Raw genomic sequence first — 24,027 nt, 5'->3', positions numbered from 1 at the left:
GACTTGTGCGCGCGCGCGCACACACACACACACACACACCCTGGGACAGTGCCCAGATGCTGAGTTCAAGCCCAGGACTTGTGCACACACACACACACACACACTTGAAACAAGAATGGACTTGAGTCGATCGTGCCTCAACGCCAGAGAGGAGGGAATTACTTATACTCTTGCTCATGTCTGCTTTGAGTCTCCCGAAATGCAAAAGTTAAAACTACCAAGATGCCGCGTAGCTCAGAAGCCGGCTGGCATTGAGATCCCTTCGCACAACTAAAACAATTCTTGTCTTTTATTTTTTAAGTCGAGGCCTCCAGAAGAGCTGCTTCACCCCTGACACTGCATTCTCTCGGGGGAGGGCGGGGGGGTCCCGTGAGCTCCCCGTTCCCGATCCAAGTTTACGCGACTCGCTTCCGAGGGCGCAGCTCCCGCACCCGGAAAAGGCGGCGCGGACCCCGCCACAAAGGGAGGACGCGAAGCCCCGGGGCTCCGTGCACGCGGGGGGTGGGCGGAGGGCGACGCTGCGAAGCGGGGGCCGGCCGCGCCCCCCCCACGGACCAGCCCAGGAGGCTGCCCCGCCCCGCAGGGGCGTCCCGCCGTCGGAAGCCTCCACCCCGAGGGGCCCGCGGCGGGGGCGTCGCCCCCCCGCCCGCACCCCCACGTTTCCGCCCCCGGGAAGTCGCCTGAGGGCGTCAGGAGGGCCGCAGCAAAGTTTGGCGACAGCCGAGTCCAGGATCGAGGGGCACCCGAGCGGCGGGCGACCCCGCCGCGCGCGCCCCGCCCCGCCCCGCCCGCTCCCCACCCCGCGGCCCGCCAGACCCGACCTCCGGCCCTGACCGCACTTCCCGGAACCGTCCTCCCCCCACCCCGCGAACACTCCAAAGGCCACAGCTCACCGCGGGCCCTGCAGCTGCCTGGGGACTGCTAAGTCCAAGGCGCAGACCAAGGAGGAGACAGAGACCCGGAGGCTGGAAATGGCGCACTCACCTAGCTAAATCCAGACGTTCAAAAAAGGGAAAATTGACTCGGGACCGGCCACTGAGCATCCAAAATGGCGACTCCCTCGGCCTCAGCACAGCAAGCGCAGGCGGAGGGATCCCAGCGGGGGCGGAGCTAGACACGCCCTTCTCTTCAGGGATTGGCTACGGGCTCGCCGCTGCCGGAACCCACCCGCCGAGGGCGTCGCGTCTCGGGTCCTAGGCTTCCCTCGGAGCCGGCGCGGCCGGGGACTACTTCCCGTGGCGGAGGCGCGGGCCTAACCGCGGGGGTGGTCGCGACAGGTCACGCGGGGTGTGACTCACCTGCGGGGGGTGCGCCCCGGCGTTCGTCCGGTTCCCCGCAGTCCCGGGTTGCCGCACCTCCCAGAAGACACCTCCTGGGAAGAGCGGCCCAGCGCTGCCTGGCGGTGCCCGGGGTTCCTGGCTGAGATTTGCCCGGCTCCGCGGAGTGGCCGGGCGGGTTTCGTCTCCTCTCCGGCCGCTTGCCTCTGTGTCCCCTCCGTCTCTCGGTAACCGTCTGCGGACGCTGCTGACCCCTTAGCCCCACGTTCCCCCGCGGCTTCCCTGTATCTCTGAATTTAGTCAGCTTCTTTTTTTTTTCATTTGATTTACCTTCTCCATCTCACCCCCATTCTCTGGGTTCAGGGGCTGCCCTCGCCCTGGGCTCTCCGAAGGAGGTGCTCCTGCCCCCTGGTGTGGAGGCTGCGTCTGCGGAAGCCAGATTTGAGATTTGCTTAGCTGTGGTGAGGAGCTGGGCGCGATCCTAAGGACTGTGCCTGCCTTTAGAAGCACTGGGTTGGTTGGTTGTTGTTTTGTCTGGCCTGGGCCTTACACTTGGGGCCTGCGCACTGTCCTTGACCTTTTTTTGATCCAGGCTGGCACTCTCCCACTTGAGCCACAACTCAGCTTACCGCTTTGGGGTGGTTAATTGAAGGTAAGTCTCACAGACTTTCCTTCCCTGGGCTGACTTAGAACCACGCGTCAGACCTCAGCTTCCTGAGTAACTAGGATTACAGTAGGAACCACGGATGCCGGGCAAAAATGCCATCTTCATAACTATATGCAGCATTTCCAAATAGATCTGGGTTCCAGAAACGCAAAATACACTATATTTGGTGCCTTTAAAATGTATGGATTTTCCCCTGCATACATTACATATATATATATATACACACACATATGGGGGGGTCTTTTTTGTAACAAGTGTTCAAGGTAGACTACCCTGATTTAAAGACCATAGGTACATCTAGCTAATGTAGTGAGTTTAAACGGTTTAAAAACAAGCCGTCTGTGGAAGACATTGAGATAACTGGGGAGATCAGATTGTGGACTAGATTCCAGATGGCCTAAAATTTTTTACTTTATAAGAAAATGCCTTTTTAAAAAAAATAAAACAAGAGAAGGGGAGGGGGGAGGTGGAAGAAAATGGGAACAAAAACATGAGGAGTATAAATGTTTGTGAAGTAATGCACCTTCTATATGGCGACTATAACTGTAACCCTTCTATTAATTACAATAAAAAAGAAATGGCAAAAATAAAATAAATGCATATTGTAGGGATAAAATCACAGCAAAAAACTGATAACTTTTTTTAGTCAGCTGGTAGTTATTATTGTACTATTCTCTATACGCTTTTGAGTATTAAGACGAGTGCATGTCTTGTGGCTAGTATGTTCATGCTAGTCTTAATTATGCAAATAACTTAAAAAATAAAAATCAAGCCACTAGTAAGCCTAGCTACTTGATGGCAGAGGTAAGGAGGATTGTGGTTAGAAGCCAGCCCAGGCAAAAACATTAATGAAACTCCATCTCAACCAGAAAAAGGGGGTAGGGAACATGGTGGTACATACCTATAATCAGCTACATGAGAGGGGTAAGTAGTTGGATTACTGTTCAGGTTGCCCAGTCAAAAAACATGAGACTTTAGCTGAAAAAAAAAAAAGTGGGTGATTGGCAGAAATAGAAGAAGTGAGTGAGAGGATAGGTACTTAAAATTTTTTAATATACTGTCAAATCACTTTTCAAAGAGGAAAAGAGGAAGTTTCAATTTATACCACTAAATATGTCATCAAGCCCTCATGTAGTGATATAATTCCTTTAGAAAAGAGGTTCCTGGGCCAGGAGTTTGGCCTTGTGGTAGAGTGCTTGCCTAGCATGCACAAAGACAGGGTTTCGATTCCTTGGTACTACATACGTAGAAAAAGCTGGAAGTGGTGCTGCAGACCAAGTGGAAGAGCTCTAGCCCTGAGAAAGCCCAAGGATAGTGCTCAGGCCTTGAGTTCAAGCCTAGGACTGACTGGCAAAAAAAAAGAAGAAAGAAAAGAGATTCCTACTCAGGAATTGTTTAGATTCTGCATTCATCACTAATGTTCTGAGTTTCAGCGAAGTCTAATCGTTTAATTATATAGATCTTATACTGTTTCAAGTGTGAGATGAAGCATAACGAGTGGTAACTTGGACACTATCTGGAGGAAGGGATGGGGAAGCAAATGTTCTGTCCTGAGCTGAAGAGGCTGGTTTCATTCAGAAATTAAACGTAACCAAAAATAAACTGATAGTTTCACTTGAAAATTTTAATTTTATAGGACTTACCACATTTCTACGGTTAACTAGCCATCCATTTTTGTCTATATAAATCATTGTAACTAAAAGCTGAAATAACTTTTGAACCCAATAAGAATCATGGGGTTGGAAGCATGGCCATGAAGCCCTGGGTTCAATTCCTCCGTACCACATACACAGAAAAAAGCTGGAAGTTGTGCTGTGTTTCAAGGACACAGTGCCCAGGCCCTGAGTTCTAGCCCAAGACTGGCAATATATATATATATATATATATATATATATTAGTCACTCAGTAATTTACCTGCAGACTATAGTCTGTCAGAGCTGTTTTTGTATAGTCAGTCATCCAGCTAAGAATGCATTTTGCATTCTTAAAGGCTGGGAAGAAGCGGGTGTATATGGGGCAGAGGTTGCCCTTTGCAGGAAAAGTTTGCTGACTGCTGCAGTAAAACTAAAGTGGTATTTACTGTTAAGAGAAAAGTGAAAATGACAAAAAAGACTAATCTGTTTTGTTTTATTTTTAAACTAAATTTCAGCTTGCATTTTTTTTTTTTACTATGTGCCTTATTGGGAATTGAACTCAGACTTTACAGACGCTAAACAAGAACTCTACCTCTGAATTACACAAACTGGATTGTATTCTTGCCCCAAATAATGTACATGCTTACAGATTCAGTGAAAATAACTTCGTTTTCTGGCTATATAAAAGGATTTTTAATGAAATTAAAATGTTCCATTGGCTGGTGGCATTGTCCAAACAGAAATGTACTTTTTCCCTGATTTATGTAACTGTAGCCCTAATGAACATCACCTTTATAGTAATATTTTAATGTTGGCTAATGGTAAGCAGTTCTTATCTAAACATAACCATTCTACATAAATATACTTATACAGCATTGTGGAATACCAACAACATCTTTCAACGCTAAACATGATTTAGACAATGACACACATCATCTGGACATTTGTGGGAAGGGCAATGTGCAAGAATGCTTTATGCAAATTGGAGGGTTTGCCATTTTATCAGCAGGGGCTAGCATTTTTACTAGTTCCGCCCGTGTAGTCAATAATTATAAAACTTATTTGCATATGCGTCAGAAATTCCATGAAAGTAGAGGCCAAGAATGGAAGCCGAGGCTCAGAACCGGGCGGTTGACTTGTCCAGAGTCACGGCGAGCGGCCTGGACGGGCTGGGGAAGGCGGCGGGGAAAGGAGCGGGCCGGGACGAGGCAGAGGGGTGTCCTTCGGAAGTGAGCGGGGCCGCTCCGACCGCCCCCAGCCCCCGAGGCGCCCGCCGCGCTCCCCGCCCCGGTCTCTTAAGTTCTTTCCCACCGCAGCCCCTCGGGTTCGAGAACCTCGAGCCCGAGACGTTCCTCGTCCGAGGCTCTGACAGCTGACGCGGGCCCGCGCCGAGGCCGCGCGGCTCGGGACTCCGCGGTCGGCGGGCGGAGGGCGGGGCTCGCGGGGTGGAGACGGGCCGACCGGGAGCTGTGGTCGGGCGGTGGGTTTTGCGGCCGAGCTCGGTAGTGGGGTCGGAAGCGGGACCAGAGCCGGCGGTCGAGGCGGAGGTCCTAAGCCCAGGAGGGCTCGGAGACGCCGTGGGGTCTGAGGACGTCCGAGGAAGCCGCGGAGGGTGCGAGGCCCCGCGGCGGCGGGGGCGCGAGGATGCCGGCGAGGACCCTCGGGGCCGTCCGTGATTGGTCAGCCCCTCAGGCCCCGCCCCCAGGCCCTCTCCTCAGCCCCGCCCGCCGCGCCAGGAGCGCGCTTGGGGAGCGGGGAAGGGGACCGGGACGGGCGGGGGGGGGGGGGGGCGGCGGCGGAGGGAGAGGAGAGGTGAGGCCCGTGCACGCGCCCCACTCACCGTGGGTGCGCGAGCCGCGCGCTCCCGCGGCCGCGTCGCCATCTTTATCCCCCTCCGTCTGTCTGTCTGCGGTTTGCTTTGTCTGTCTGCAGCGCCGCCCGCAGGCTCCCCGCCAACCCCTCGGCCCCGAGCGGCCCTCAGCCCGCCGGGTCTGGTCCGGAGGAGCCCTCGCCCAGCTGGCCGAAGCAGCACCTCCGGGCCCATTGTCCGGCGGTCCGTCTGTCCGGAGGCGGGGCCCGGGGACCCGAGGACCCGAGCTCCGAGACGCGCCGAGGCGCGGGGTAAAGAGGCCCCTTCCCCCCGTCGTCCCTCCGCGGCCCCGGCGGGGGATGCAAACGCCGAGCCCGCCCGGGGTCGCGGGCGGGCGGCCCTTTTGTCTGTGGGCGCCCGGGAGGGGGCGGGGGCGGCCCGGGGCGGCGCCGGGCTCGGGGCTCCGGGCGCGGGGCGCGGCCTGGGCGGGCGCGGGGCCCGCGTCTGACAGGCGGAGCCGGGGAGACCGGCCGCCGAGTCCGGGCCTCCGCGTGGCCGCTTCGCGGAAGACCCGCTACGCTTCGATCGCGCCCGAATCCGGGGTCGGGGCTGGAGGACCGCGGCCCAGCCCGCGCCCCGGCTCTACCTGCGCCGGCGCCGCCGGGGAATCACCTAGCGGCGTACCCGACGCCGCCCCGCCGGGCCGCGGCGCCGGGAGCCGGTGCCTGCGTGCCAGCCTCTTGGCCTCTCCTTGTTGGCAGGGTCCGGGCCGGATTCGGACGAGACCGCTTGGCTCCGTGGGAACCGCACCGGGGTTAGAGGTAGGCGAGCAGCCTCTTCTCGGAGCGGGCGTGGCGGCCCTTTTTGGTTTTTGTTTTGCCGAGTCTCGGTTTTTTTTGTTTTTGTTTTTGTTTTGCTTTTCTTGTTTCTGTCCGGCGTGTGGAAGCTGCAGCCCAACACCTGTGGGGGAGCTGAGACCATGATAAAGGGAGACTGCCCCCTCCTAAGCTGCCTCCCGTTTAGGAGAAGAAAAACCCTTGCAGGCCCGAACCTCAGCTTACGTTTCTTCTTATTCCGATTTCCTTCGGGATGGTGCTGTCCCCGTGACATCTGTAGTTTAATGTTCCATTTAGGCTCAAAGTAAAACAGACCGAGTGACCTATCGAGCCGTAGGTCTGTGGGGCTGATGAGCTTTCACTGCCGATAAAAGTTGTCTAAGCTCCGAGGTCTTGCTGTGTGGTCAGGTTGTGTCCAGCCAGTGCTGTTTATTTCCCTACTTATGTTTAAGAGTCCACGACCCACGGACTTTCTGGGTGGAGGATGGATGTGTGTGTGTGTGTGTGTGTGTGTGTGTGTGTGTGTGTGTGTAAAATTGCTTTGTTTTGTTTTGTGGGGGGTGGGGGAGGGCGTTTTTTTTCTTCTTTTTTTCCTTGATCCCTCAGGTGTGAAGTCCCCTGGGTACCATTTCTTCAGTTCCCTATTGGACCACTAGGGGGATTGTAATGGGCAGTGGACACTGCTGATTTAAATATGCAGATGCTCATCTCTGTCTGCCTGACGCGTAGCTTCAAGATAGAATTGTTGTCTAGGGAAGAGTTGGGCTCCAGTTATTTGGCATTGTTTTTAGAATTGGATTTCCTTACCCGTTATCTCAGTTTCAGTTTCAGATCTTGAGAAAATAGAATATTTAAGAATACATTTTTCCCTTATGTAAGGTGAATTTCAGGAAAATTAACAGTCTTTATTCAGCTGTTCTCTTCCTGATTTCATACACATATGGAAAAGATCTGGTGAGATAATTGTTCACTGATGAAAGAATAAGCTGGTTATGGTGGTGCACACCTATAATTCCTGTTGCTTAGAATCAGGAGTTGGAAGATTGCTTGAGTCTAGAAGTTTGAGACCAGCCTGGGCAACAAGGCATAACCCTGTCTTAAGGGGGTGGTGGGGAAAGGACTGGTGTACACAAAGCATATGATTTGTATTTTATATTGCTAGACTGCCCTTTAAAGAATTGAAATTGGCTTTTTACTATATATATATTTGGAGTTTTTTCTTTTTTTAAAGGTCTGAAAAAGAACTGTGTTTGATATGCAGATATGATAGAAGACTGCCTGAAAGCTGCTTCCTTTGCCACTTCCTGTGGAGGCCTGTCTTTGCCATTTGCGGTTTCTTTCTTCTTTTGGTAAGGGAGGCAGGATCTGATTACTGGTTTGAGGACCTTACTAGCTACTTAGAGGAGTTAGTCGGCATTAACAAGAGATGAGTCTTCATTAACTGGCTTGCAAAGTACAGCTAGTAGCAGCCTCTTACAGCAATACATTGAATTTTTTATTTGTATCTAACAGTACAATTTGAGACAATAGGAACTGAAAGAAAATTTGAGTGACTAAATTTACGTTCCTGTCTTGTAGAAAATGGAATTTCTCTTTCCCCCATTTATATCTGCTTATTCACTCTGGATTTTGTTTTCTCCTTTGGCACTGGGAAATGAACCCCTTGCTCACTCATCCTAGGAAAGGGCTCTGCTTGCTGAACCACATCTCTAGTCTTTTCTCTGTCGAAGAAAACACCACAGCTTCTGCTACTAACCCATTTCAGATTTTTAACAGTGCTTCTGGCTGGACCAGTCTTTCTTGTAATTAAAAAAAACCTTCAGGCTTACGTATCTGTCACCTCCTATATCAAGAGGTAGATGCATTTCTCTGTTGCTCTTTTTGTATAGGAAGCTTTTGTGTTTGTTCCTCCCACTGGTTATTTTATAATACAGAGGCAAAATTGAGAAGAGGCTTTGACTCGCCCCTCTGAACATAGCAGAACCAGGCTGGTGTTCCACATTAAGGGACTAAATTACTACTTAACAATGTGGATGTTGTCTGGCTCTTCTGGTGAGGGCCCATCTTCATCATTGGAAGTCTGATTTACTCTAATGCCCTGTAATCCATGGAAGGTGGCAGTGTGCCTTCATGACTAAATAGAGGTTTTATTTCCCTTGCTGTTTTCATTTAAAGATGTCTATGGGTTTTTTCATATTTGTGTGTGTGTGTGTGTGTGTGTGTGTGTGTGTGTGTGTGTGTGTGTTGCTGGTCCTCAGACTTGAAATGAGGCCTGGGCTTTTGTGTACAAAGTTAGCACTCGACCATGTGACCCAGAACTCTACTTCTGTCATTTGGGAGATGAGTCTCACTTTCCTTCCCCGGCTGGCTTTGAACATGATCCTTGAATCTCAGCCTCCTGTATAGCTAGTATTGTAGGCATGAGCCCTGACAACTAGCTGCCTAAGGGTTTGGATACATTTCCTGCCTCACAAGGATGTGATCAACCTTTTTTCCCCCCTAGGTGAAGTAACTTCTTAAAGAAAATATCTAGAGGCTCCTATTGGTGCAGCCTGCAAGGCTTGCCATCAGTGGGAATGTGACATGAGTTGTTATACTCTGGCACTCTTGTGAAGCTTCCTTCCACAATTCAAGATTAGTGTTTTGAACCCACAGTACTTCCAACCCTGATCACCTTCATTTTGCTTCTTGGTCTATCCTTTCACCTTGATCAAGATCATTTAACAGTATTCTAAACGACAATGACAGAATTAGAGTAGAACTCTCTGAAGTCCTCTGAAAAAGCTCCTTAATCTCCTTGGAACCTTGACCTTGTGCTGGAAACTAACTTTCTTTTCCTTTCCTTCCTTAACTTTCCTTTCTTTCAGTTATTTATAACGTGATTTTACATGCTCTTTCAGTTTGGGTTTTTTTTTTTTTATAGTTTGTGAGGAAAATGGCCTGTGTTCAGTATGCCCTTTTGTATTGTAGGTTGCCATCTTGCGAGGAGGTAGTAGTATATCCAGCCAAGAAACTGGGAAAAGCCAGAGCTCTCAGATCAGGGAAACATGTCCCGTCGGAAACAGACAAATCCAAATAAAGTTCACTGTGAGTATTGGGCTTTGTCTCCTGGAACCTGGGAATGTTAAGGCTTGGAATGAACAAGTAACCTGAGAGACTCTCATAGATTTGTGGAGGAAAAAAGGCTCCAAGATTTTAGATAATGGATTTAAAGTGTGTTGCCTCGCTGGACACCTCACTGGTGTTTTCCAACCTGACTTAGAAGTCTGTGCCTTCTTCCTTAGTACATTAACAAACAGTTATAGGATACCTACTGTGTGCAGATCTTTATGCTAGATGTCAGAGCTATAAGTAAAACTATAATGTAACTCTGTGTATAACACACACACACACACACACACACACACACACACACAAAATACATCAAAATACAAGACAGTATATGCAAAGTGCCAAATAGGAACTCCATAGATGTGTGTACCACAGAAGTTAGGAGGAAAGTAGCAAGGGAATGTTTGATAAAAGAGGCCCTAGACCATGAACTTAGATAGAGCCTATGGAAGAAAGTGAATTTGAAAAAGAGAGACAAAGAAGAGGGAAAGTCAAGTCGAGAAGATAGGCATTTTCTATTAAAAATGATTTTTTTCTGAGAAAAAGACTGTGTATGGCAGAAATTTCATTTGTGCAAGAGTCATAGGACATGAAGTTGCACATGCTTGTTAAATCCACATCGAGGAGGATTTTCAAACAGGAAGACCGAGTGGATTGACAGCTAGAATGCAGTGAATGGGATGGATCGCCTAAGAGATTAACTAAAAACAGGAAGGTCAAGTCGGCACTGTTGCTTTGCATTCTTTCTCAGTAGTTGTATATACATCTTTTATTTTGGTAAATCAGTTGTGAACTTCTAGAGGGCGGAAACTATATGACACATGGATATGTAGATATAGATTTAGATCACATCATTTCTATGAGCTGCCACTTTAGCAAGTGTGAGGCCCTGAATTCAAACCCTAAAAAAAAAAAGTGACTTATTAAATGCTAAATTAACACTGGTATCTATGCAAGTTTGTGGTAATTAGCCATTTCCAGGTGGATAAACATTCTCACTCAGATATTTATTAAAGAGGTGGATTTGGTTGTCTATTATTGCAGAGGACTGCTTAAGTACAACATTTGAAAAGAATTCAGAGTTATAACTAACACCAAACAAAAGCCAAACCAGAACAAAACAAATGATATTTAAGAGAATAAATTAATTCAGGAGTTAAGAGAACTAAAGTTAATTTAAAATATATCATATGCTTGATACTATGTAGTATCTATATTTTTCTGGCTAAGAAAGAGTTTAAACAAAATAATTCAGATGTATTTGATATCTTACAGGTTTAATAAGTAAGGTAATAAACCCCCGTATATAGTTTCTGTTTAAGTCCTAGAAAAGTTGTGTAAGATAGAGCTAGTTGGATGCTTCTAAAAAATATATTCTTGAATATTTGAATCTACAAGCCTGAGTTAACATAAAAGAGAGTGATTAGCGAGGATTTAGAAGTTGCCATTAAAACAGTATGATGCAATGTGTTTGAAGGTGAGGCTTGTCAAGGGAGAATGAATGATCTTCCAGGCATCAGTGGCTCATGCCTGTAATCCTAGCTACTCAGGAGGCTAAGATCTGAGGATTGTGGTTTAAAACCAGCTCAGCACAAAAGTCTGGGAGACTTACTTCCAGTTAACCACCAGAAAACTGGAAGTGGTGCTGTGGCTCAAGTGGCAAAGCATTAGCCTTGAGCTGAAGAGCTCAGGGACAGCACCCAGGCCCAGCATTCAAGCCCCACAACTGACTCCCCCCCCCCCCAAAAAAAAGATCTCCAGTATAGATCATGTAGCACAGGGGTTCTTCTTCATCCAGTTGAGGATGATTACTGATAAACAATAGAAACGTAGATAGGGAAAGAAAGGTAGAGATAATGGGTTTACAAATCAGGCAGTGAACAGTTCACTTACAAAAGCCATCTGTTCAAAGAGACTGATTAAATTTGAGGAAAGTAGCTGGAGAGTGAGGGCACAATTATTATAGGAAAGGCTGGGAAGCTAGCAGTGGTTTTACACAGCCTATGTCGTGCATGTGAAGCACATATCAGGTTGCATCTTTTCCCACCATAGTCAAGGCCAAGATAAAAGTTGGTGCTGGTTATCAGACTTGGAAAATAGCTGGACAAATGGGCCATGGCAGAAGAGAAAATATGACAGACACATAATTAAAGAAATGCAGTTACCAGAGTCAAACAAGTATCTTATTAGTGCAGTGGGTGGGATTTCGGACTCTTCAGTGGTCCATTAAGAGGACCATTGGAATTGGGCTGTGAGCACAAATATTCAACTGCAACTAAAGAGTAACATCCCCATGGAGTTTGGTCAGTGATGCATTTGGGCAGGAAGCCAGGGGGCCCTCTAAAGCAAAGCTTTAAGCTTGGTGAACAGAAGATATTGAGATCTGCTAGGTTGTGAGATGTTCTAATTTGCATGTTATTTTGGGATAGTAGCTGACCCTGCCCTTTCAAAAGATCATTTCTTATTTCTCATGACAATAATAGCAAGTAGTAGTTGGTAATTTTAGTTTTCTGACGGCTTGAGTGTCCTATCCCCAGGCAAAGAAATAATGATATGTATTGAATTTAATGCTGTTTATCTACTTGAAGTAAGCTAAATAGACTTGTAGTCTGAGAGACAGGAAAGTGTACAGAAGCTGTGCTCAAATGCCAAAGCCATTCAGTCCTTGAACAGCATGATGGCTTTGCTTCATGACATATGCCTTCTGGAAAAAAAGACTGAAGGGCATGAAACTAGAAATCCCATGCTGAGTTTTGAAAAATCTCATTTAATTTGAGATGAGATCTGATTGTCAGTATTTTTCAGAAGTTTTCCAGGTAATTTTAAGGTCAGGATAGAGTGAGAATCACTGACTTAATTTGTATTGTGAACAGTAGCAGTATTAAATGTTGTATTGCTGTCTGTTTTGTCCTCTGCATTATTTTATGTGAGGCCATCCTTTGTCCTAGATCCTCTTCAGTACTGGAGGTATTGGCCTCTATTCCCAAATGACAAATTGAAATCTTATTTAATATGGGAGATTTTTGCTGCTTAATGTTTAAACAAAGTTTAATAATTTCATAATTAGCTAGTATCATAGCTTGATTTGTTTCCTATGTATTCATACCATTTTCTGGTTTTAGCAGCAGGACAACAGCAATCCATTGTAGGAATAACTCATTAATAATGAAGGAAATCTCTATTTTATTTTGTTTATTTGTTATTTTAGTGGTACTGGGTTTGAACTAAAGACCTTGCACTTGCCAGCAGGGTGCTATATAACTTGAGCCATGCCTCCAGCCCTTTTTGTTTTTGTTATTTTTCAAATAGGGTCTCGCTTTATGCCCTATCAAGCTTGGACCACGATCTTGAAATTGATACCTCCTGTGTAGCTGGGATGACAGGTGTGTACCACCAAGTCCAGCTTTTTGAGATGAGATCTCATGAACATTTTATCCAAACTGACCTGAGTAGCTTAAGATCACAGTAATGGACTACTACACCCATTGGGGGAAAATCTTTATTTTTTTATTTTTCTAGTCCTGGGCTTGAACTCTGAGCCTGGGCACTGTCTCTGGACTCCTTTTTGCTCAAGGCTAGCACTCTACCACTTGAGTTGGAGCAACACTTCATCGTGTGTGTGTGTGTGTGTGAGTGTGTGATTTATTGAAGGGTAAGAGTCTCACAGGCTTTCTTGCTCAGGCTGGCTTTGAACTGAGGTCCTCAGATCTCAGCTTTCTGAGTAGCTAGGATTACAGGCATTAGTCACCTGTGCCTGTCAAAAAGCTTAATTTTTAAGGTAGAGTGCGTACTAATTTCTTCTATATAAAATGAGATATAGTTTGTTTATGAGTTTCTAATTGGTCTACATAGAGAAGTAAAAATAAATTACCTAAGTAAGGTTCATTATCCAATAATAACCATTGTAGGGAGTATTTTTCCTAAATAAAATTTTGTGTCTCCTAAAGAAGAATCCTCCCCTCCCCCCCAGTACCCAGCAGTATTGCTTAGATGTGCTATAGAAGTCAATAGACAGGTCATTTGGCACTTACTTGATTATTGTTATGACAGGGATTTTTTTTCTTGTTGTTGTTGTTGTGATTTTTTTTTTCTTGCCAGTCCTGGGGCTTGAACTTAGTCAGGGCTTGGGCACTGCCCTGGAGCTTTCTCAAGGCTAGCTTTCCAGCTTCTTCTGTGTATGTGGTACCAAGGAAATGAACCCAGGGCATTTTGCGTGGTACGCGAGTACTCTACCACTAGGCCACACTTCCGGCCCTCATAAAAACATTTTAAAAGAACAACATTTACTTTAAAATTTTTTTCTTTTTGGAAATAGAATAAAAGACTTTTTTTATGTTGAAAAGGAATGAAAGAATTAATTTATCCCAATTATCCTAGGTGACATTGCCAGCAAGAGTATTAAATAGGGAAGTTATATTGGATATACTCCTCTCTGTGAAAGCCTAAATGTTTAGACATTAATAGATAAAACTGAAATTTAAGCCTATGTAATGAGAGCAAACTAGCTTATCTTGAAAGGTAGATATCCTTTTAGGTAGCGTTCTACTAATCTAGTGGTGATTTTTCTATTATGAAAAGGATACATCTGTTGTTCATTCTTAGGCATGTTATAAATATATCTAGTTGGTTTCTGGCTAAGTTTCCGTAGAGACCTGAAGTGTTCTGAGAGTGCACTTCCTTTGATAATTATTTGCTGGCATATAACGCATTCCTTACTGCTGTGTCTGCCCATGGCTCCTAGCTCCAAAAACATGAACCTACCCAGAAGAATTCAGTTGATTCCAGTTTCAGTGGAACCAACATGTAGAAATTGAATGTTTAATTCTGAAGTGAGAAAAAGGAGGCACTCAACAAAAAATTTCACTCTTTCTTTCTCTAGCAATAATTTATATTCACTTTGTCACCTTAGAAATTATGAACATGGACCAAAAAAAATTATGAACATGGACTTTAAACAACCTGTTTTTAATGTGAGGGCTTTATAACTAGGAATACACTTTTAACAATCCACCTCCATTTGTACCCACAGGATGAGTCATAATTGCCAATGTCAGAAACCTTAATCCAGACACAGTAACTCATAATGTAGTATCAGAATCATCCTTTTTTCTCTTGTCATATATATACTAGCCCTGAGAATACTGTTTTGATATTTGAGTTTCACATATCAGTTTCAGTTGGCATGGAGGTAACTCCCAATACTAGATCAGTCATTTTTTCTACATAGAGATAAATGTTTGTTTCTAGAAAAGCACTTCTATGAACGTTCTATCCTAGAATTTATATGTCTACTAGAATGCAGTTTAAAAATACCATTAGGTGGGATGGTAGCTCATTGGTAGAGCACATGTTTAGCATGTGTGAGTTTCAGGATTCAATCCCTAGCACCAAGAAAAAAAAACTAAGAGCTGGGTGTGATGGTTCATACCTGTAATCCTAGCTACTCAGGAGGCTGAGATCTGAAGATCAGGGTTCAAAGCCAGCCCAGGCACAAAGGGACCTGAGACCCTTATCTCCAATTAACCTCTCGAAAACTCGGAAGTGGGGCTTAGCTCAAGGGTAGGGTAGCAGCCTTTAGCTGAAGAGCTCAGGGACAGTGCCCAGGCTGAGTTCAAAGCCCCATGACCTGCCAAAAACAAAATGAACCTGACCTCAGTTTTCTCTTCAGTATTTATCTTCAGAACTTTGCAGATAATCACTGTGTGAACTATTATAGCACTTAACATAGAAGCTGGAATTAGCAAGCGTCAACTAGTAATAATTGATGTCTAGTATAGATCTATATAGTAGATGATCAAGGAATATTTGCTGAATGAATAAATAAGCAAATCAAATGAGGCCTACTCACAACAGTGTTTTTTTACTGCCCCTAGACTAGTTAAGTACTACAGATCAAATCACAGTTCATTCTTCCCACATTATTACATTCTGTCTTTGAACCTGTGGTTATTTACTTTCCTTTCACCCTTCATTAAGAAAGGACCTGGCCTATTGTCACACATTTCACAGAGGCTATTATTCTCCCTTTGCTGGCTGCTGAATGGAAACAGTAGTTTCCACTCTGGCTGACATAATGGAAACCTGGAGAAAAGCAACACTTTTCTCCCTGTGCTCCCTTTGCAGGGTCTCCTGAAAAAAATAAAAGAATATTTGAATGTTAACTCTTCAATAACTACATTGATCTCAGGTGCTGAGATCTGAGTCAAAAGTAGGTCAAGGGCTTTTCCATACTGCATATAAAACCAAAAGCCACCTTGACCCAAGGAAACTAAATGCATATTTTTTGTTGTACATTAGTTGGTGTGTTTCAGGAAGTTTGTTCCTAAGCAGAAATGAATTCTTGTATTATTTTTCTCCTTATCCATTATTCAACCAGTTGATTTTTATCATATCTACTTCTGATAGACATTAGGAAATCAAGGAAGAACATCCTAAGCATATCTTCAAAGGCATACAGATGAAAGATGGGATTAAAGATTAATTTTAGGTGTAGAGATTTTACCAGATTGGTTGCCTCCACTTTAACCCATCATTATGCCTTTTTTTTTTTGCCTCTGTTACCCCAATTGATGGAAGCTTGTAAACGGAATTGAGGTTCTGCAGTTAAATTTGTAAAGCAGTGATCGATTGCCTTTGGAAATGAGTCAAGAAAAGGAATATTTAAGAGAAGCAATGCTTTCTAGAATCTTGGGCTTACTGCCAAGGAAGAGTAGGTGCAGTTAGAAGCTGTTGGAGGCAGCAAACTGATTGGGTGATGAATGACCCCATTACAGGGTGCCTGCCTGTCTTCTACCTTTGAAGGTCTGACCTTCCAACCAACTAGTCTGGGGATCTACTGCCCAGTTGGTGGCCTGACTTATTTTTCCTTGTGACCACCAGGGGATCAAGTGTTTGCTGGGCTAGAAGAGCAAGCCCGCCAGGCGATGATGAAAACTGATTTTCCTGGAGACCTTGGCAGTCAGCGACAAGCTATCCAACAACTAAGAGATCAGGACTCCAGTAGCAGTGAGTTCTGCACCTTCTGGTAATGACTCAGGGCAATGGAAGAAGAATTATCATAGTGTATGTGCTCTGGGGATTGTGTATGGGGGTTGGGAGGAAGTTATAAAAGAGATACATAGACCTCAGTGTCTGTAATGATTTCCTAAGGTGTGGGCATATGTGCTATTCAGAGAGGGAATTGGTTTGACATTGTGTTTTTTACAGCTAATCAATTACAGACTAAACACAATGCCATATACAGACAGGGTCTGTGATAGTTGTGATATAGGACATCCCAAGTCACAGGAAGAATTAGTGCTTAAGAACCCTTAGGTTTACCAAGACATGTGAAAGGGTATCAATGTATGGGAATTAATGCACCTTCTATCTGGCAGATATCATGTAACCCTTTTACTAATTACAATAAAAAAAAATTTGAGAAAAAAAAAAAAAAAGAACCCTTAGGTTGGGCCAGAAGCATGGCCTAGTGTTAGAGTGCTTGCCTAACATGCACAAAGCCTGGGGTTCAATTCCTTGGTACCACCTACACAGAAAAAGCCAGAAGTGGTGCTGTGGGCTCAAGTGGTAGAGCACTAGCCTTCAGCACAGAGAGGCTCAGGGACAATGCCCAGGCTCTGAGTTCAAGCCCCAGTACTGACAAATAAAAAAGTCCCCAAACTGGGGCCAGGAGTTTGGCCTAGTGGTAGAGGGTTTGCCTAGCATGCATGACGACCCAGGTTCGATTCCTTGGTACCACATATACAGAAAAGCCAGAAGTGGTTCTGTGGCTCCAGTGGTAGAGCTCTATCTTTGAGGAATGCCCAAGGACAGTGTTCGGGCCCTGAGCTCAGTCCCAAGACTGACAGAAAAAAAAAAAAAGCCCCCAAACCATAGATCAGATTAAAAAAAAACAATTTAAATGCCTGTATGTGCAGGGTGCAGTGGCTCACACTTGTAATTCTGGCTACTCAGGAGGCTGAGATCTGAGAATTGAGGTTCAAAGCCAACCCAGGCACTAAAGACCACATGAGACTCTTAACTACTAGAAAAGTAGAAGAGGAGAGGGGTAGATTGGTAGCCTTGAGCTGAAGAGCTCAAAGACAGAGCCCAGGCCCAGAGTCTAAGCCTCACAACCGACAAAAATCAATCAATCAATCAATCAATCAAATCCCGGTATGCTAGGTAGGATCTATGTGTAATTAATAAAACAGAAATGTGACATTGATGAAGTTTTACACAGGGGCTTATTTTAATGGTGTACAAGGTTTATTTAGTGATGAGTTTATGCAGCATTTTTGTAAAATGCTAAAGTCAGAGTCTCACCTCAAACCCTCAGTAAGCGCTCTAGTTAAAAGATAGAAAAGATGGGCTCTTACAAGTTCAGCCTTATAGGTTGTCTTATCTGAACATTCTGAGATGTCGTACATCCTAGAAAGAGTTCTACACTTCCTTAACCTTACACATTTGATACTAGTTATTATTAGTAACAGTTCAGAGTACATTTCCAATTTTCCTTCCATTGGAGACTGGGAGAAACCAACGTAGGAGAGTTTTGCAACACTCAAAGAAGGTAGAAAGCTAAACACTGGTGGCTCAAGCTAATAATAGTAGCTGCTTGGGAAACTGAGAGAAAAACTCATAAGCTATAGCTGGGTACAACGGCAGGTACTTATTCCAAGCATATAGGAAGCTGAGCTGGCTTTAGCAGAGAAGTCCTCAACACACTATGGGATGCTGGACTAGATTGTCTTCCCAGCAGCTATAGAAAAATAGGAGGATGACAGTCCAGAAATATTGTCAGGTGGGAAACAAGACCCTATTCTATAATAACGAGTAAAAACAATGCTGGAGGCATGGTTCAGATTCTGAACTCTACAGTTTTTCCCAAAGTAATAAAGCAACAACTGTAAGAACGAATTTAGCAACTAATAGCCTAGGTGCAGAAAATAAGCCCCAAAATTTCTTGAAAACTTAATGGGACCCATCAGTTTCCTGTTACCAGGTAACAAAGAACCTAACTTTAATAGTTTTCTATTCTGGTTTTCTGTTAGGAGCCGGGAGTTTGGCCTAGTAGTTGAGTGCTTGCCTAGCATGCACAAAAACCTGGATTCGATTCCTCGATACCCCACATACATAGAAAAAGCCAGAAGTGGTGCTGTGACTTAAGTGGTAGAGCCCTAGCCTTGAGAAAGCCCAAGGACAGTGCTCAGGTCCTGAACTCAAGCCCAGGACTGACAAAATATATATATATTTTTTTTTCCTGGCAGAGACGTATTTAGATAATTGATAAATTATTTTAAAAACTATACAGTTGGATAAAGTGCTTTGCACTAAAGTAACAAGTATTACAAGTGAGAAATAGAAGGCTGGTGAGAAAATATTGTATGATTCATTCTGTGCGAATCCTTCAAGATTATTATGATGATTCAAAAGAAAGGAAGCTTTGGGTTGAGGACTAAAGCAACATGCTACAGATCTTTCCATGACCCAAATCCAGTCCACCAAGTGAATGGTGTCTAATACTGACGTGTAAATACTAGAATATGATTTGGTTAGAATTTGTCAAGAAAGGAATATAACCAGTTTTGCCTGGGAAGAAAGAAAACCTATTGGAAAGAAAGGAAACCACTGGTGGAGTTGGAAATTATGCAAAGGATAGTAGAAGAAGTGTCACTTTTAGGAAATACAAATCTCTCTGCAGAGTTAGAGTCTATGTATTTCTGCTTACATTGGGCCAGGAGTCCAGGGTCTGAGAAGGGTTGAAATAGGGCTGAAATCTGACAGTTTCCCTAGATTTGGCTTCCTCCTGAGATCTTCAAAATACTAATGTTTTGTTTTCAGAAATAATTTCAATTGTTACTGTCTTTTTTTCCCTTCTATTTCCTATAAAATAAAAGGAAAACAGCTTACACAAATCTTGCAGATTCCCCAATTATAGGTAGGCTTTTCTACAACCACATTTTGCCATCTCCCTAATCAAAACAAACTCAGTTTTCATATAAAGTAACAGGAAATGGTATTTTACCTTAAAATGAAGAGCAGTATATTCCTTTCATTTATACATTTAGTTATCTATCAAATATTTCAAAGAATTAATGAAACCATGAGTTGTTTCAGTTTGGAATTCACAGCACTAGTAGAATGAGAACATATAGGTACTCCAAGTGCTAAGCTAAGACAGGACTGAATGTTTGAGGGTAGCCTGAGCTACATAATGAGACTTTGTATTAAAAAATGATTTCTTGTGGGGCCCCGTGGCTCACTCCTATAATCCTGGCTACTCCTGTAATCCTGGCTGAGATCTGAGGATCACAGTTCAAAGCCAGCCGAGGCACTAAAGACTATGAGACTCTTATCACCAGTTAACTACTAGAAAACTAGAAGTGGCGCTGTGGCTCAAGGGGTAAGGTGGTAGCCTTGAGCTGTGGAACTTAGGGACAAGGCCCAGGTCCAGAAATAGGATGATAGGATGGTAGCCTTGAGCTACTCCAAGATTGCAAAAAAAAAAGAAGAAATTTATTTTAAAGTGAGTTGAATATTCCTGAAAACTGCTAGAGGTTGGTTGCTCTGCTAATTTTTCACTGTAATGAACAACCTTGTCCCTATAAATGATACCATTTTTAACTAATTTACTTCTGCCTCCTTACTTATAAAAGCTTGAAAGAAAAACTTGCTGCTGTGCCTATAAATGTACTTGGGGAGAGAAAAGCTTTGTGGGGCTCAGTGTGGAGTAGCTTATGATACCATGGGAAAAATCAGTCAAGGTGGCTTATGCCTGTAATCCTAACTACTCAGGAGGCTGAGATCTGAGGATCGAGGTTCAAAGCCCCAGCACAAAAGGACCTTATCTCCAATTAATCTGTAGAAAATGGGAAGTGAGGCTTGGGTAAAGGGTAGGGTAGTAGCCTTGGAGTTTGTCCTAGTGGTAGAAGCTTGCTGAAGACCTGGGTTCTATACCTCAGTACCACATACGTAGAAAAAGTCGGAAGTGGTGCTGTGGCTCAAGTGGTAGACGTTTAGCCTTGAGAAAGCTCAAGAACAGTGCTCAGGCCCTGAGTTCAAGTCCCAGAGCTGGTTAAAAGAGGAGGGGGGACAGAGGGAGGGTATGTTACAGAAGCTCCGGATCTCTTCTTACAAAAATCAGAACAAGTAACCAGTTTGTGTGTTCCAGGTGACAGTGAGGGTGATGAAGAGGAAACCACACAAGATGAAGACTCTTCCCACACATCAGAGGAAGATGGTGGGGTGATCAAAGTGGAAAAAGACTTAGAAAATGCAGAACAGCCTGTTGGTGGTGAGAGTGAAGTAGTAAAGCATGAGGCAAGTGACAAATGGCTTCTGAACCTAGGAATGCTTTAGTCATCTCTGCTCATGCTTCTCACACATGTGTCACAATCACACTACTGACAGTCTCCTTCACAGTACCAGAGCCCATAGCTTTCTTCACACAGCCTTCCCTCATCCCTCCCCTCCTGTACAGCACTCTTTCTTAAAACTTCTTTCTAGACATAACAATTACCTTTTCAAAAACTTCCCTACTAAACTGTACTCTGGAATATGCTTGAAAATTGTAAGTCACAGTGTTACCACCTCACTAACTTGAGCAATCCTATATCCTCTTGGTAAAAGCCTTGAAGACATGAAAATGTGATCAAATTTAAAGCTCTTTTCAAATAGTGCTTTTTCCCTAGTCCCACAGGGGATCTAGGAATAACATACATCATTAAGTTATGCTCCCTGTTACCAGAGGTAAGGAAGGGAAGTAATTGTGGAGTCTTCGTGACTTGCCTATTTGTTGAATTGTAGATCACAGAGAGCTTAAGTTCTGACCCATTGCTTGAACTCTGCCAGTGTCCACTCTGCCAGCTAGACTGTGGGAGTCGGGAGCAGCTGATCGCTCATGTGTACCAGGTATGGCATGGGAACCTGGGATTTTTGGAACTTAGTCTCTGACAGCTTGCTTATAACCCACAGCCTACACTGGCTTTTGTCTCTAGATCCTGAAGAAATCTTGAAGGTTTTTTTTTTTTTTTTTTTTTCTTTTCCTTTTGTCAGTTGTGGGGCTTGAACTCTTGGCCTGGGCATTGTCCCTAAGCTCTTCAGTTCAAGGCTAGTGCTCTACCACTTGAGCTACAGTGCCACTTGTGGTTTTCTGGTAGCAAATTGGAGATAAATCTCACAGACTTTCGTGCTTGGGCTGGTTGAACCGTGATCCTCAGATCTCATCCTCCTGAGTAACTAGGATTACAGGCATGAGCCACTAGCGCCCAGCTCTTGAAGGCTTTTAAAGAAAAAAACATTCACAAGACTCCGTCTCAACTAGTGGCTAGACTGGTAGTGTATGCTTGTTATTCAAAACTATGGGGGGGAGCACAAATAGGAGAATCACAATCCAGCTAGCCCAGGTTTAGTAAGGTCTTTATCTTGGGAAAAGGAGCTGGTAGATTGGCTTAAGAAATAAAATACTTTTACTAAGCAGAAGTCCCTGAGTTTAAACTATAGTATTAAAAAAAATGGGCTCATAAACAATATTTCTCTGAAAGACTATTTGAAAGTTTGAGGGAAGACAGAACCTACATTACTTATTTTTTACTAGCATTCCCAGCCAGCTCCGGATTTGTCCTTTGTTGCCTTCTGATGATGCACTTGCACCTGTCTGTATAGTTTTTGCCAAGAGAGAAAGAGAAGCCATTCCAAGCATGAAGTCCTCTCAGGCTCTAAAGGGGTTCCTGAGCCCCATTTTTCTTAAGCTAGCCAAATGTCCCAAAAATGTAGTCATGCTAAAAAAATCGGAGTGATGGTGTGAATGGCCTTTCTGAAGGTCCACTAACACAACAGGCCTTGACTTTTCCAGAAGCAAGACAGAAGAGCTGCAAGTCCATTGTTCAGAAAGTAGGAAAGATGATTTTCCAGGAAGTAGTAAAGTGGGTACAAATGTCCTGGAGGTAGGACAAGATTGACAGACTAAGGCTCTGTTTTACAGCACACTGCAGCAGTGGTGAGCGCCAAGAGCTACATGTGTCCTGTCTGTGGACGGGCCCTTAGCTCCCCAGGATCACTGGGCCGCCACCTCCTAATCCACTCAGAGGACCAACGGTCTAACTGTGCTGTGTGTGGAGCCCGTTTTACCAGCCATGCCACTTTTAACAGGTTAGCTGGGCACCCTGTTGTACTGGGATCAAGTCACTGGGCGTGGGTTCCCAAGTCAAAGACAAGTCTAGAGATACAGGTGATGCAAGGGCAACTGACACATGACCACTTGGAAATTCAGGTCATGAGATTAGGATGTCAAGAAGCATCTGTTAGCTATCCCTAAGGGAACTGGATTCCCTTTTCTTTCCCCATCAGAATATTCTCAACTAGGAAGAGATGTAAGGAATTGCAAGAATATTTTTGATAAACTTGTGGTATGCTGAAAAAAATCTTGATATAAGGACATCATCTCTAGATTTCCTAGGAAACTAGAACTCCAGACAGTATCCTTATCCTCTTTGCTGAGTAGATAATGCAGAGGCTGCCTTTCATTGCAGGCAGTGCCAGGTGGGGGACTGTACCTGCTTAAGAAAGCCCCTGCTCCCAGGCTCCTTCATTCACTCAGTAGGCCTAGCCCTGATTGGTCTTCCCAAGCATTAAAACCAACCCTAATACTGGAAATTGGCCTAATAGGAAAGGAGTAAAGAAAATACTAAGGTTAGGACCTGAGGCTTGCTACACAGAAACATTAACCATCTAATATTCTTGCTTCCCAGTGAGAAACTTCCTGAAGTACTTAATATGGAATCCTTACCCCCAGTCCACAGCGAGGGTCCCTCCAGCGCTGAGGGAAAGGACATTGCCTTTAGCCCTGCAGTGTATCCTGCTGGAATTCTGCTTGTGTGCAACAACTGTGCTGCCTACCGGAAGCTACTGGAAGCCCAGACCCCCAGTGTACGTAAGTGGGCCCTACGTCGACAGAATGAGCCTTTGGAGGTAAGGCTGCAGAGGCTAGAGCGAGAGCGCACAGCTAAGAAGAGTCGACGGGATAATGAGACCCCAGAGGAGCGAGAGGTGAGGCGCATGAGGGACCGTGAAGCCAAGCGCCTTCAGCGTTTGCAGGAGACAGATGAACAGCGGGCACGCCGGCTGCAACGAGATCGGGAAGCCATGAGGCTGAAACGGGCCAATGAAACCCCAGAGAAGCGGCAGGCCCGGCTTATCCGAGAGCGAGAGGCCAAGCGGCTCAAAAGGAGGCTGGAGAAAATGGACATGATGTTGAGAGCTCAGTTTGGCCAGGACCCTTCAGCCATGGCAGCCTTAGCAGCCGAAATTAACTTCTTTCAGCTACCTGTGAATGGGGTAGAATTGGACAGCCAGCTTCTGGGCAAGATGGCCTTTGAAGAGCAGAACAGCAGCTCTCTCCACTGAACAACACCCTCCTGCCTTGCCCTCCCATCCGCCCAAGCCCACAAGGATTGGTTTTGCAGCCAACCACAAGGCCATCCTTGTTGCCAGAGGAAGGCCTGTGTTGGCTGCAGGTGGACTTGTACCCCTTGCATGTGGGAGCAAAATGATGGGGCCAGGAAGAACCCAGCTCAAGGCAGCTCTGGACAAGGGAGCAGGTACTCCAGAGAACTAGACTCTCCCAGTCAACTGGAGCAGGCCAGCTTATGGGACTATAGGCCCCGGTACAGCCTGTGAAGTTGTGTGGGCAAATAAATTAAGTTCATCTTCA

General features: G+C 45.0%; 2 protein-coding genes across 11 annotated transcripts in view; one reads left to right on the top strand and one right to left on the bottom strand.

Annotated features, from left to right (window-relative positions):
• The window catches only part of Ist1 (IST1 factor associated with ESCRT-III), a 17,370-nt gene extending 11,748 nt beyond the window's left edge, over positions 1 to 5,622 (bottom strand). Inside the window, exon 1 of one of the 3 annotated variants that reach the window (XM_090357328.1) lies at positions 5,419 to 5,622. In XM_090357328.1, the coding sequence (XP_090213454.1) occupies positions 5,419 to 5,622 (204 nt within the window). Of the gene's footprint in view, positions 1 to 984; positions 1,091 to 1,298; positions 1,511 to 5,418 lie in introns of those variants that run through there. The other 2 variants (XM_090357330.1, XM_090357329.1) reach the window with 2 other exon arrangements.
• Znf821 (zinc finger protein 821) lies at positions 1,351 to 24,027 on the top strand. Of its 8 annotated transcripts, XM_090357339.1 has the most exons (10): positions 5,611 to 5,699; positions 6,150 to 6,209; positions 7,456 to 7,573; positions 9,195 to 9,311; positions 12,645 to 12,718; positions 16,215 to 16,340; positions 20,488 to 20,636; positions 21,123 to 21,227; positions 22,300 to 22,466; positions 23,066 to 24,027. In XM_090357339.1, the coding sequence occupies exons 5-10, from the start codon at positions 12,712 to 12,714 to the stop codon at positions 23,718 to 23,720; spliced, it is 1,209 nt and encodes a 402-aa protein (XP_090213465.1). In that variant the 5' UTR covers positions 5,611 to 5,699; positions 6,150 to 6,209; positions 7,456 to 7,573; positions 9,195 to 9,311; positions 12,645 to 12,711; the 3' UTR covers positions 23,721 to 24,027. The 8 variants fall into 8 exon arrangements, with proteins under 8 accessions (XP_090213461.1, XP_090213465.1, XP_090213459.1 ...); XM_090357335.1 differs by lacking the exons at positions 5,611 to 5,699; positions 12,645 to 12,718 and adding an exon at positions 1,351 to 1,504; XM_090357333.1 differs by lacking the exon at positions 12,645 to 12,718 and having other exon boundaries at positions 7,486 to 7,573.

This window comes from Megascapheus bottae, chromosome 24 (genome assembly GCF_031878675.1).
Source record: "Megascapheus bottae isolate mThoBot1 chromosome 24, mThoBot2.hap1, whole genome shotgun sequence".
In the NCBI taxonomy this organism is placed as follows: domain Eukaryota; kingdom Metazoa; phylum Chordata; class Mammalia; order Rodentia; family Geomyidae; genus Megascapheus; species Megascapheus bottae.
Note: the sequence above shows the minus strand (reverse complement) of the source record. Positions and strands in the feature narration are given on the sequence as shown.